This window comes from Toxorhynchites rutilus, chromosome 2 (genome assembly GCF_029784135.1).
Source record: "Toxorhynchites rutilus septentrionalis strain SRP chromosome 2, ASM2978413v1, whole genome shotgun sequence".
NCBI classification, from domain to species: domain Eukaryota; kingdom Metazoa; phylum Arthropoda; class Insecta; order Diptera; family Culicidae; genus Toxorhynchites; species Toxorhynchites rutilus.
This window is the reverse complement of record NC_073745.1, coordinates 68,397,938-68,411,161: the sequence shown is the minus strand read 5'-3', so window position 1 is coordinate 68,411,161 and position 13,224 is coordinate 68,397,938. Positions and strand designations below refer to the sequence as shown.

The 13,224-nt window shown below is 40.7% G+C and overlaps 1 protein-coding gene across 1 annotated transcript; it reads right to left on the bottom strand.

Annotated features, from left to right (window-relative positions):
* Positions 1-7,558: 7,558 nt before the first annotated feature.
* Positions 7,559-11,087, bottom strand: LOC129771824 (nucleolar MIF4G domain-containing protein 1 homolog). The gene is made up of 4 exons (XM_055775887.1): positions 10,989-11,087; positions 10,022-10,925; positions 8,609-9,963; positions 7,559-8,543 (listed from the first exon to the last, which is right to left on the bottom strand). Exons 1-4 carry the CDS (start codon positions 10,997-10,999, stop codon positions 7,592-7,594), a joined length of 3,222 nt encoding a protein of 1,073 aa, XP_055631862.1. The 5' UTR covers positions 11,000-11,087; the 3' UTR covers positions 7,559-7,591.
* Positions 11,088-13,224: the final 2,137 nt, after the last annotated feature.

Genomic DNA, 13,224 nt, shown 5'->3' with positions numbered 1-13,224 from the left:
GTATCATTTGCTCTGAAATGAAAGAAAACGGGCCGCTATCGATGTTTTGTATGCTGTACCTGCAAGTAATCACGTCGAGACGATCGAGTAAAATGAATTAGGTCTATATCAAACTTAGCAGTTTGCAAGCGCAGCTGCCGCTGATCAATGTCCCATATAGCGGAAACCCGCCCTGAATCCGCACCGCTGTGTGTGACATATCTCATTCATATCCCATTATTGAGCCGCCGCTGGCATGGTTACCACATTGACCTCAGTCTGAATTGGTAAGTGTAACAAAAAACAATCCTGACCAATCCCTAGCGCAGCAGCAAATGGAAGCGTATGGTAAAGAGTATAACAATTACACGTGAGACACACACACACACTAGTTTATGGAAGAATAAATGACAAAAAACATGCGCATCCGGTACTCCGAGGATGGATAAAAACCGTTAATTAGGAGGAAAAAATAATCAAAGAGGGAAACAAAGATTATTATATAACAATTAAACAAAACAAATGTAATAGGATAACTAAACAATGAAAGTAACACAAAACAAACAAACAGAAGAAACAAGACGCGTTAAATGTTATTATCAATGAAGAAAGCAATCTTTTTCACAATCTAATATGTTAGCGGAGAAACAAGAAGCTTGAAGCGGAGGAAAAAATTTCTATCGACCTATGTTGTTTTTTTCTGTTGACGTAACCATGATTTTTGAAGCCTTAATTACAATACTCTACAAATTTTCGTTCATTGTTCCGAGAGGACGAAATTTACTATAAGTTTAATATGATAAGAGAACACGGAACAGAAATAATCTAAGAAATAAACAAACAATAATTACGCATTTGTCACTCTGTACTGAAATCAATAATCCAAATCAAGCCACCAGCGCCTGCTGGGGTGGGTGAAAGACTTCGAAGAACGGAGAAAAAACTAGCATGAAAATGCAAAAGTGGAGAAAACATAAACTTTAGTTTAATACCTAACAAATTGATCGATCGACCAATAAAATCATTGTAAACAATTACAGGTAAACTTCGATATAACGTACATTTCACTTTTAAAATTGTACGTTGTATCAAATTGTACGTTATATCGAAGCATAATAAAGTACTCACAAACGTAGTCTAGAATACATTATTGTGTTCCTGTTTTAGTAAAGTCAATGAATAACTTCAATCAGAAGACGAAGCCAGCCTTTCTCATGATGTTTCCCTTCGTACTGTTGATTAAAGCATGATTCATTTAGAATCCGGAATTACAAAACCAGCTGTATTTCGGGATTGATTGAAGGTACAAAACTTGTTTTAGCATCACAATACAGATAATTCATTGTTCTATCAGAAAAAAAAATATTGGAATTTTTTTTCCTCTACACTTTGGAAATGTGTACGTTATATCGAGGTAAAATGTACGTTATATCGAGGGTACGTTATAACGAGGGTACGTTATATCGAAGTTTCCCTGTAATAAGAACCCTTATAAAACGGCAAAGAAACTAAGCTTTACTATAAATCTTCTGGCAATGGTCATCTCACCACACTGCCAATTTCCCCTATCTGTATCTATTCTAACAAAGAACGAGGATTTTTTTCTCAAGTTCTGTTCCTCAGTTACAATTCAATCAAGTGCTCGCAGGCCCCATGCTGGAGCCGATGGACGAAGGAAAACTTTGCTCCAAATGAACAAACTGCTTACGATTATTTTTGTACGTCACTCAAGAAATCATCAAAGATGTTTTTCTAAGGAAAAAGAAAGGTGTATAATAGGCATCCGAAGATAATGTGCAGTCCCAGGCGAGATTTTGATTCGTTTATTTTTGTCAGCAAAATGTGGAATGCGAAATAAAACAAATCTTGGTAAATCGAGAGAAATCTAGTTGGTCGTCTTTTTCTGCAGTGTAATGTAGCTTATAAAACTGGACTATCCGTCCCGATCCGCAAATAACTTTACTTCTATTTTTACACAGCATGGTCATCCCGATCCACACTCTTATCATTAACATTTATTAATTCGGTCATCCCGATCTGCATTTTTTCATTTTCTTTTGTACTCATATGGTCGTGCCGAGTCGTACCCGTTTGTGCGGTCATCCCGATCCGCGTTTATTCACTTTTATTCTACCGTTTCATCGTACGGTCGTCCCGATCCATACTTATTATGAAAGAATTATCATTTTGAACCTTGCTATATTCTAAAGACAAAGTGGAACATATCGGTGTTAGTAATTTGTTTGTTTTCCTTATGCATCTTTAGAGTAGCGCTCATTATTAATATATGACCCGTTGTCTTGAGTTCCAATGCGTTACTGCGAGGTAATATGTATTAATGCAATGGATCAGTACTTTTTTAAATATATCCTACTAAACAAAGAAACATAATCGAAAAAACACTTTGTTTTGATACCCTATAGCAACCATAAAAATTATGTATGAAAATTTACTTTAAAGTATCGACTATGTATTCTACATGATAAAACGAGATTTTTGTCGAAATTGCCTAAACATTTTAAAAGAAACCTGTGTCTCATAGTATAATATAGTAATGGTTTTTTTCCCCTGTTGGGTTTGAACCACTGCGTCCATTATTTTGAACTATGGTATACCCCTTTTTTATACTACACTTCAAGCTTATCTACTACTTATTGATGAACGAGTAGACTGAAAGCTATAGTGTGATAGGTGTCAATCAGGAATAATCTGTTTGATAAAATTTATAATCCTGATCGGCGACGCAGACCAAATTTCCTTGGGCTCCAGAATAGCTTTATCAAGGTGTTGAAGTCTGCATCTAGTTAGAACTCCGCAGTTACAAAGCAAATGTTCCGAGGTTTCGCTTTCGGCATTACATAAGCGACAAATATCATCTTGTGCTAAACCTATGTTCTTAAGATGGCATTTACTCGGGCAGTGTCCTGCTACAAGACCAGTGAATGTGCTTAAGTCTTTATTATGAGGGCTTAGCAGCTATTGAGTAATTTTAATACTCGGCGTAATAAATTTATTCGCCTGTTTAAGTTTTGCAGCCATCCAATTGGCTGTCACTTCCCGGTCTTCCCATTTTTTCAGCTCGCTATTCAACACACAGTCGGAGAGTCCACAGAATGGTTCAGGACCAGTGAATGGGGAGTTTGAGCCGTTCCTGGCAAGTTCCTCTGCTCGCTCGTTGCCCTCTATACCGCAATGGCCAGGAATCGGTACAATTGTACCGAACTTATCTGTCTTAATTGTCGTAAAAGGGATAGTAATGGTTAAGTAATTGTCATGACAACACGTGTTAAGTAATCAAACAACATGAAGTAGAAATGTTCATTCAAATTTTTATAATTTTACATTGCAATCGGACCTGCTGATCTGATCGAGAGAAATTTACCTCCCAAACACAAGTTTCACCGTCAGAGGTCGACACTGTACATTTGTCATCGCAAATCCTCATTCGTGAACCCGAAAATGTTTTTTTATTCAGAGTCAGGTTGAAACTAACCCATATTCAAAAACGAATTCGCTATGAATGAAACTCGTGTACTGGAATAGGTTATTTCGCTCGCCTCGACAGTGTCTGATGCCGAGTCGAGATGAGTCGAACTGCTCGTCTCGTTTTCTGGAATAGGGCCCATTGTTTGTGATGATCGGTCGTTGTTATTGCTGGGCCAGTGGGGAAGCGCTCTTCACGATTTCCGCAAAAGTTTTCTTGGAACGTTCCTTCGAAGAGTGCTCCAATTTAGTCCTGCTAGCGTTTCACATGCAGAGAGCTCGTGTGGAATACCCCCGCAAAACGGACACTTAGGTTCCTGATCTTTGAAATGTACGCCCACAGATTACGCTGCGCAAGTGGAACAGCGCTCCTTGTTAGCGCAATAAGCCGCCGTGTCTCTTGCACTTAAGGCATGTTAATGTTATTCGTAAATATTGTTTTTCCTCTTGTTGGAAAAATGGTTCAAAGCTGGCAGCAGCCCAAGATTTTGACTGTCATCGAGGGCAGTGTTTTAAAATGCTCGTAAGGTATTCGCTCATCAGGCTAGTTTCGGAAATCATCACCACACTTCCAACTACGAGAGAGAGAGAGTGAGAGAGAGAAAGAACGTAAACACGATATTCTAGGGTAAATCACTGATCGACAACAATCTCGTTTGCGTGCTTCCGCTTGGCCACGATAGCCACGACAAGATTGGCAAAACCTTTGAAACTTCAGTCACGCAAATATATCTGTCCAGATCTTTCATGATCAGATGCCAGATTTTGACACGTTGGGTGGGGACAACGGTGGAGGAAGACGGAGACGAAGATTGAGTGGGAGCGTTGAAAACAGGTGGGGAAAGCGAGATCGGGGTTTGAACTAAAGTGGATGGTTTAGGGGGCTGAGAAGAGAGATTGGCGTGTTTTTTAGAAGGGGGCTTTTGTGGTCGGATGATTATTCTTAGGAAGATAAACCTTCCGAAGCGGGATTGCGCTTGAGCGATTTTCCAATACCCGTTTGACCAACTGAAGGGGTTTTATTGGTTTCAGAGTTAGAGAAATCCATATCAGTAGATCTCGCACCTTTTTTTTATACGACAGTTCTATAATATTATATTATTGTTCTGAAAAAACTATCCTCAAATACCTTTAATCATAAATACCTAAATGCAGACAACAATGCAGTTGTACGTATTGATCGGCTCGGTCGGATCGCTTGCTGGGCGCTCGGCGCACATGAGATGATAAACCACACACCCACAAGCCTTCGTAAGTGAACGGCGGATCGCACTGTTATTGGTGTGCGACTTACCACCAATGCCCGATGCCAAGTGCTATGGCTATGATTCATCGAAAACATTCTAACGGGTGTTCAATAAAAAATGAGAATGTTTCAATACCTTCCTATAAAAATTATCCTGTAAATTTTTTTCGCACCGATAGAATTACTCTCTGGACTCCCTAGAAACGGGTTGCTCGTTTCATTCCGCTCGGGTGCTGTCAGTTCGATCAAAGATGGTGTCGAAACAACGAGCACGTTGTACGGTTCTTCGAAACGCGTGAACGTCAAGGAAAGAAGTTTACAGTAGACCACTTTCGGGACGAAAATGTGCCGGTGAGCACTGTTTACCGGGTGCTGACATCCCGGAACGGCGAGTGAAAGACTGATAGTGCGATCCGGCGAAGATCATGACGAAAAAGAAGAAGAAATCTCTGAAAAAGCTGTTCGACAACAAGGACGGTACGAGTTTGCGTGACGCTGGCCGAAAATTTCGCTGCTCCCATTCATACATCCACAGAAGGGCATCGTCTGTCGGAAGAAGACTAGGTCCCCAGAGTACACGGACTAGCAGATTGCGACCGTTAAATCTCAGTGCCACCTCAGGATGACGCGGAACGTCGTTCGTGCTGGACGATGAGAGTTATTTTCCGCTGTCCAAGTCCCAAATTCCCGGCAATGACCGGTACTATACCAGCAACAAGGTGTCTACACTTCCGGAATGAAGTACAAATAAAAACATAAGTTTGAGAGGAAAGTTATGCTGTATATTCCAATCTCCGACAAGGGATTTCAAAGCCCTGGTTTAACAAGCCGAGCGGACTTGCCATCAACCAGATGTACCAGGAGGAGTACATGCAGAAAATTCTGGTTTCGTTCTTAGAGGAGCATCATTCTGATGGGAAGTACGTCTTCTGGCCGGACAAGGCGTTTTTCCATTACGCCAGAGGACGTTGGCGTACCTGGAAGGAAAACAGATACAGTACGTACCCAAGGAACAGTACCCGGCCAACTTGCCCCAGTGCCATCCAATTGAGGCTCCCTCAGTGTCCAGGTGTACAAGAATAATTGGCGGGCTACAGACACCAAGCAGCCGACACGAGGATCCGGAATTGTATCTGGAAGATGAATGTCAGTGTCGTCCAGCGCACTTGTGAGAGCATCTCCACCAAATTGCGCCATACGGCTGAGCACGGCCCCTTTCCCCATATACACTGCCTTTTTTGAAGAACAATCGCTATGTTTTTAATAAAAAATACCGAATTGCTTGATTTTTTTTTGTTTTACCATACTGCCGTTCTACTCATAGTTGTCCCATGTTTCAAAATCAGTAACTGAGAAAAAAGCAATCGAAGTTTTCTAGCATATTTGTCTACCAGAAGGTTTAAGCATTCCAGTTACACATTCAGAAATACACTGAGTTTTTTATAAGCAGTAAACTATTGTATAATGAATTGTGAAAGGATTCCCTCACTTGAATCCAGGGATCTTCTTCTTGAATGGCGTTAACGTTCCCTGTGGAACTTTTGCCGTCTCAACGTATGCATTAATTAGCGTCATTCATTAATACTTAGTTGAGATTTCTTAAGCCAAATAACACGCCTTGAATGTATTCCGAGGGGCAAGCTCTAGAATACGCGTGACCACAGTGCAAGTCGAAGGAAAAATCCCCCGGTCAGAACGGGAATAGAACCCGAACACCCGGCATGATAATGTGAGACGCTAACCACTCGGCCACGGGAATCCAGGGATGCCAGGTTTGAATACATGTCCTCATTTTGAAGTCATTTGACTCACTGTGAAGATATTTGATTTTGTGAAGACATTATGAAATATGTGAAGACGTTTCAGTATGATAGCGTATTGGCCGAAAATATCGGCAAAAGAAGTCGGACTTTTTTCTCAGTGTCATTCCCTCCTTTTTTTTCAGTGTCACTTGTTTACTTTTGTTCTCAATAATCAACGGAGACTTTTGTCTCGGGGTCATTCACATGGTTTTTTCAAACATCACAAGCATATAGAACTAATTCAACAACAAAACGACTTCAAATTCAGGAAAACTTCAGTCGGGTTGAGTACATATTAGGTCGTATGAATAAAAAAAAGTATTTACTTATTCTGCCCGTTTCCAAGTAAGGTAAACTTTCCTAGTATTTACTTGAATCCGTATGAATAAAAGTTTACTTTACTAATTTCATTTTAACGCATGTTCGAATTCGAACATAGTTTTTACTTTGTAAAACATCTGTCAACAGATTATTTAGGTTTCGTTTCAAAACGTTTTTTTTTAACAAAGCGTGTATTCGCGATGACAAAGGAATTATGTCGATGTCGATTTTAGTTTCCTCCGATATGATTGTGAAGACATTTTTCCGTACCATGTGAAGGCACTTGAAAAAATCACCTGGCATCCCTGCTTGAATCAATCCATCCTGGTTACGGGCTCAAAAATTCATGGTGGGACAGTTATGCCTAGAATATTAACATGGGACAATTAAACTTGATGTTTTTTGAAATATTGGGAACAAACAATAACTTTTTTGGTTTTTCCGGAAGATTAGGCATAAAAACTTCATTTTATGAAGAAAAGTGAAATTTATCAAAAACTAAAAAGGGACCACTATGCGTAGAATGGCAGTATATAACTGAAGAAATTTTAATTTTTTATCCTCTGTTTGCGAGCTTAACCCCTTATAATAAACGGTTTGTGAAGAATATCTATTCCGAAAAAAGGACCTATTTTCTCATGCGAAACAAATCTATACATTCTATTTGTATCATACTAGCAGGAGTTCTTTTTTTCTTTTTTGTGCTTGATAGTGCAATATTAACCTCTCGGTTTAAATTATATTTATTACTCACTTCCAATCAGAATAATACCCTCGAATCGGAAGTATGCAGCATATGTTCGGCCATCTTTATCCTCTGTTGTAACAGCTGCAATTGCTCCTCGGGAACGTTCGATTTGTCGCTTCCTTTGAGCAGAAAATGATGCAGGAATAGCCGTAAACTATCCTTGAATTCTTTCAGTTTCAAGCTGGGGGCAATTCGGTTAAACACCTGAAGACATTTATTTTCCTCCTCCAAAAGCAAAAGTCCCAACATAATTTGCCGCACAAATCGCAGCGTCACTTTGTCAATTTCGGCGAATTCGATTACCTTCAGCACCGATAAAGCTAGGCCCCCTTCTCCGATGAGGTGAGTTAAAAGTTTGGCCAGATTCTTCGCTGGGACTTGCTTGAGGGAGTGAATTTCCTTCAGTCGATCCCAGATGGCGAACTGTGCGGCCAACTGATAGCGTCTATCGTACTCGCAGAACTTCTGCGACAGCACGCTGTAGTAAGGATTGTAGTCCTTTTCCGACAAGCAGCAATGAATGATGACCGAAACCACCACTCGCTGGTCCTTGATGGCCAATCGGAGAATCTTATCGAAGGCATCCAGATAATCTTCGGCACTCATTATCGCACAGAAAACGTTCCGTTTGTCATCGGTGTTCATCCTCTGTTTGCGAGCTAGATCCAGCAGTTGTTGACTGAAACCACCCGGCTGTTCGCTGGAGGCAGAATTCCTACCACCCTCCTTCCCATCCTTGTTGCCGTGCCACGCGGAACCAACCAACCACCATTTCCCGCGTTCATCCACGTTGAGCAGATCGTCCAGCCCAATGTTCAAGCTGCTCACGTACTTGCCGCTGGTGATCATACCTTTGAGAATTTTACGAAAGTGTTCCACCAGCGTGGAATCGTACTGTGGAATCTTGTTCATATTGTTATTTTTCACGGCCAGCAAGGTATCTAACATAAATTTAACGCGCGTGCTGTAATAGAACATTATATTATATTTATAGTTTCAATATCGGAAATGGTTTATTCAAATACATACTCGCTTTTCAGTTCCGCCGGAGCCTCGGCCGCCCGCTTTTGTACTTTCTGGATCATTTCCTTCAGTGCCAGTGGATCGTCCTTCCGAAGCACAAAGCCAATCGAGCGTAGCACCAACAATATGCATTCCACGGATTTCTCATTAAACTTGGCGAGTAATTGATCGATGACATCGTAGACCAATTTGTTTTTGAAAATTTGGAACGTATACATATGACACAGGATCAGTACACAGTTATCCAAGGTTTTATCCTCCACATCAAAGGAATCAATTCGCTCGAGCAACGAATCGAATCTTTGAACGACGGTTTCTAAGAAATGACTGCCCACTTCGGATCCAACGTTAGCGTGAAGAATGGTTATCAGCAACATGTGTTCCAGAACCATTCTGTCCGGAGCGAGTGAGGGGGATACAAGTGCTTCCAACACCAAACTTGTCACAGTGCTGTTCATATCGAAACGCGCATTCTGCATATACAAGTTGTCCATTTCAATGGAAATTCTATGAACATTAGATTCTGCCAAACGGTTTATCTGACCCTTGAGTTGACGCTTCAGTCTGAGTAACTTTTCCTGTTTTTTAGGGTCATTGCTTTGGCCGGCTTCCATGCGAGCTCTCAGGTGAGGAGGTACATACTTGCCACTGGTTGACTTCTCTATGATAACATTTCCTTGTTTATCCCGTTTGCGGCCATAAATATCTTCCCACACATCGTTGGGTTGTTTTGATTCTTCTGCTTTATCTTCAACGCCTTCGGCATCCGACCCTGAACCATCTGAATCTGATTCGTCGCCCCCAAAAACATCTTCATCAAACTCAGAATCTTCTTCGGGGTCTGATTCGGGATCCTCCTTTCGTTTCTTTTTCTTGTTTCTCGAAAATTCTGATTCGCTTTTGCTTTCATTTTTAACGAACTTCACTTTCCTTGAACTATTTTCAAGGGTTTCCTCATTGTCTTCAGTGACAAACTCGTCACTATCGTCCCCTCCGAAAACATCCTCATCGAACTCGGAATCTTCTTCAGGATCAGAATCGAAATCCTTTCTTTGTTTCTTTTCCTTTATTTTCGAAGATTTACTTGTACCATTGCCTTTCTTATCGGCAAACGTTACTTTCTTGGAGCTTTTTTTATGAGCTTTCTTATTCTCTTCCGCAGCAAATTCGTCACTATCACTCCCTCCAAAAACATCTTCTTCAAACTCAGAATCTTCTTCAGGATCGGATTCTGGTTCCGTTATTTCCTTTCGTTTATTTTTCTTGTCCGAAGTTTTGCTTTTGGAATTCTTCTTTTTATCGACTTTTTTCGATTTGTTACTTTTTTTTAGCTTTATCTCGTTTTCCGAGACAAGCTCATCCTAGAATAGAATATACAAATAATTGAAAAATATACACCTTCTACTAAACCAAATGTACCTCCTCTGATTCATACAATTCATCGTTCTCTGAATAATCTTCCTGTGCGTTGTCATCCAACTCTATCTCCAGCTCGGAATCGAAACCGTCCAGGCTATCCACCTCGTCATCACCTAGATATTTCTTTTCAATCTCCTTCAGCTGCTCCATTTTCTTTTTATCCACTTCCTGCTGGGACCTTTTTGCTTTTTTCTTCCGCTGCTTACCAGCTTCCTTCCTGCCCTTCTTCGTACCCAGCGCTTCCTCCACGTCATCCGCAAATTCATCTTCGGAGTTCTGCTCAATCTCTGCCGCCTCTTTGGCGGCTTCATACATCTTCCTAACATTATCCTCCGTGCAGAGCTCGAGCGCATAATCCAAACCATCGTTGAAACTCTTCGGCACGCCGGACTTATCCTTTCTTCGGTTTATTTTCAGCAATTTCTCATATTTGCGAATGATCAGTTCATCCTCCTCGTTTGCTGCCTGCAGCTGTGAAATTCGCTTATCCTTCAGACCCCGCTCGTACTTCTGAAGCTCGCGCAATTCTTCCTCGCGTTCCTGCTCCAACTGACTTTTCATTCCACCAACAGTCGGTTGTTCCTTGGGTTCTTCCTCGTACGGCTCATCATCAGCAGCATCGGATTCAATTTCCTCATCCTCAAACTCGTCCATTTCCTCGTCATCCTCCTCATCGCTGTCTCTCTTAGGGGCCCGTTTTTGCTTCTTCTGTATCTCGTCTTCGTTGTTCTGCTCGCTACCATGCTGATACCGGTCGCTCTTTTTTCTGCTGTGATAGGCGAATCGATTAATTTTCTTCTGTTGCCGCTTCTCCTTGCGAATTTCCTTTCGGGTTTTTGGCTGGTTCGAACGACGTTCTTTTTTTGATTTACCGGAGAAGCCCAAACGAGCGTGTTTCTGTGGTCTGTAATGTACCATGGAATAAGAATCAATTAAACAAAGTTATAGTTAGTTTTTAGGAACATACCGAATTTTCATTGCTATTTCTGATAGGTCTAACACAACACAGAACGAGGAGAAAAACAAAACTGATATTCGCTGACAGCAGCACACGTGCTTTGTTGACCTTGTTGGCTAACGAACAGGGATGCCAGGTGACCTTTTCAAATATCTTCCCATGGTACGAAAAAATGTCTTCACAATCATAGTGAATGAAACTACTAAACTAATTTTTATTAGTTAAGGAATGATGATTGATTTGATAAACCGTAACAAATTTTCGATTTGTGATGTGGGCGTGGATAACCCGAGTGAATAACACCGAGACAAAAGTTTCCATTGATTACTAAGGATAAAATTAAACAAGTGACACTGATAAAAATGCGAGCGAATGATACTGGGACAAAAGTCTTACTTCTTTCGACAATATTTTCGGTCAATAGTAGACAATAGTTGTGGAGGCGATCTGGCGTAGTGGTAACATCCATGCCTCTCACGCTAAAGGTCACGAGTTCAATTCTCACTCCCGACATTCTTCCATAAAATGGAAGTAAAAGTGACGAACCAGCCAAATGAGTTGAAAATCACTATAATACAGATTAAAAAAAGTAGACAATAGTAGATATTTTATGGGAATAATATCTCCCAAAAATCCACAATCCACATATACTGAAATGTCTCCACATACTTCATGTGTCTTCAAAATGTCTTCACAACATCAAATATCTTCACAGTAGTCCAATGTCTTCAAAATGAAAACATGTCTTCAAGCCTGGCATCTCTGCTGACGAAAGCGCGCCTCGCAAAGTCGTGTTTCATGTTCTGCACAGTGGGTGTGCAGACTGTGTTCTGTTATTTTGTCACTAATATTTTTTTTTTCATCAATTGAGATTTTTCAGGACACAGGTTCCAAAAAAAATTACGCCACATTGCTTTTCTTCAGTTTATATTGTAACTTAATTGTGTTTTTTTTTTCATTCTGATTAGCATTGCTAACGTATCATAAACAGGAACTGTAGAGTTCCAGATTTACTGGTATCATGTCAGCCGATATACCGCACAGCTTTAGCAATAAAAAAATTGAAGTATCAAATAAGAATCAATATGTCCTACATTAACACGTTTGAAATAACATTACTTATGCTATTCAGATCGGCCATTTTGAATGTTCAGTCAAATTTTCGGTTTTTGCATATTCTAAATCAGCAGCTTCCATTAGCAAATCTGGGTCGTCGCGGTCAGTGTCCAATAGCTTCTTCTTCTTCTTCAATGGCACTAACGTTCCTAGAGGAAGCTCACCGTCTCAACGTAGTATTACTTGCGTCATTTTTATTAGTACTTAGTTGAGATTTATATGCCAAATAACACGCCTTGAATGCATTCTGAGTGGCAAGCTCTAGAATACGCGTGATCACAGCGCAAGTCGGAGGGAATTTCTTTGACGAAAAATACCCCCGACCAGAACGGGAATCGAACCCGAACACCCGGCATGTTAGTTATGACGCTAACCACTCGGCCACGGGAGTCCAATAGCTCCTCAACAATATAAGTGCGATGCTGTTTTTGGTCGAAACTGAGTAATTCTGGTACGATTTTGACAATTATTCTTGGTTTTTGTAATGGGCAAAATCCAAGAAAAAAAAAGAATAAAACTATTGCTCGAGCTTTTCATTAGATAGATCAAAAAATCTACTGGTCTCGACTGTATCGGTTATAAGATGACCAAACGGCTGTCCCTGTTAGCCAAACAATTCTCCTCGAAATTGTTAAGGACCTCTTGTTGAAACTCGACTTTCCAGCGGATTGGAGACATAATATTGAGATGTCTATCTTTAAAATCCGCCAGAACAGCTGCTATATGCAAGGATATAGGCTAATATCCTTGGCCTGACGATATTTCCAGAGTGGGGATAGGTGATAACATTCTACCTGCATATGAAAAAAATCGCGACAAACTTCGATACGGCGCTAAGACCCCAACCTTTGCGAGTGGTGTGGGTTTCCCAGCTGCCGATCTCGTGGTAGCCCCATTCTTAGCAGAAGGAAATGGTAGCTTTTATAGCACTATGTTGGTTTGGGGATGTATTTTCTAGTCTTAATGACAAGAAACCCCAATCTAACACTTTCCGGCAAAACTGACGTGTTGACCGTTAGAATTAGTAGAGAGTTCTTCACAACTACTCCCTCACTTTTTTGATATCCTCTTGACTTGTTAAGGTTTTACTTCCCTCTCCAATTCGACAATTCGACAAGTCTGTCACATC

Bases quoted from the DNA above. Each gene is read 5' to 3' on its own strand.
- LOC129771824 (XM_055775887.1), bottom strand. The intron at 9,964-10,021 runs GTACATTTGGTT...ATTCTATTCTAG, and splicing joins AATTGTATGAATCAGAGGAG to GATGAGCTTGTCTCGGAAAA. The intron at 8,544-8,608 runs GTATGTATTTGA...GTTCTATTACAG, and splicing joins CCGGCGGAACTGAAAAGCGA to CACGCGCGTTAAATTTATGT.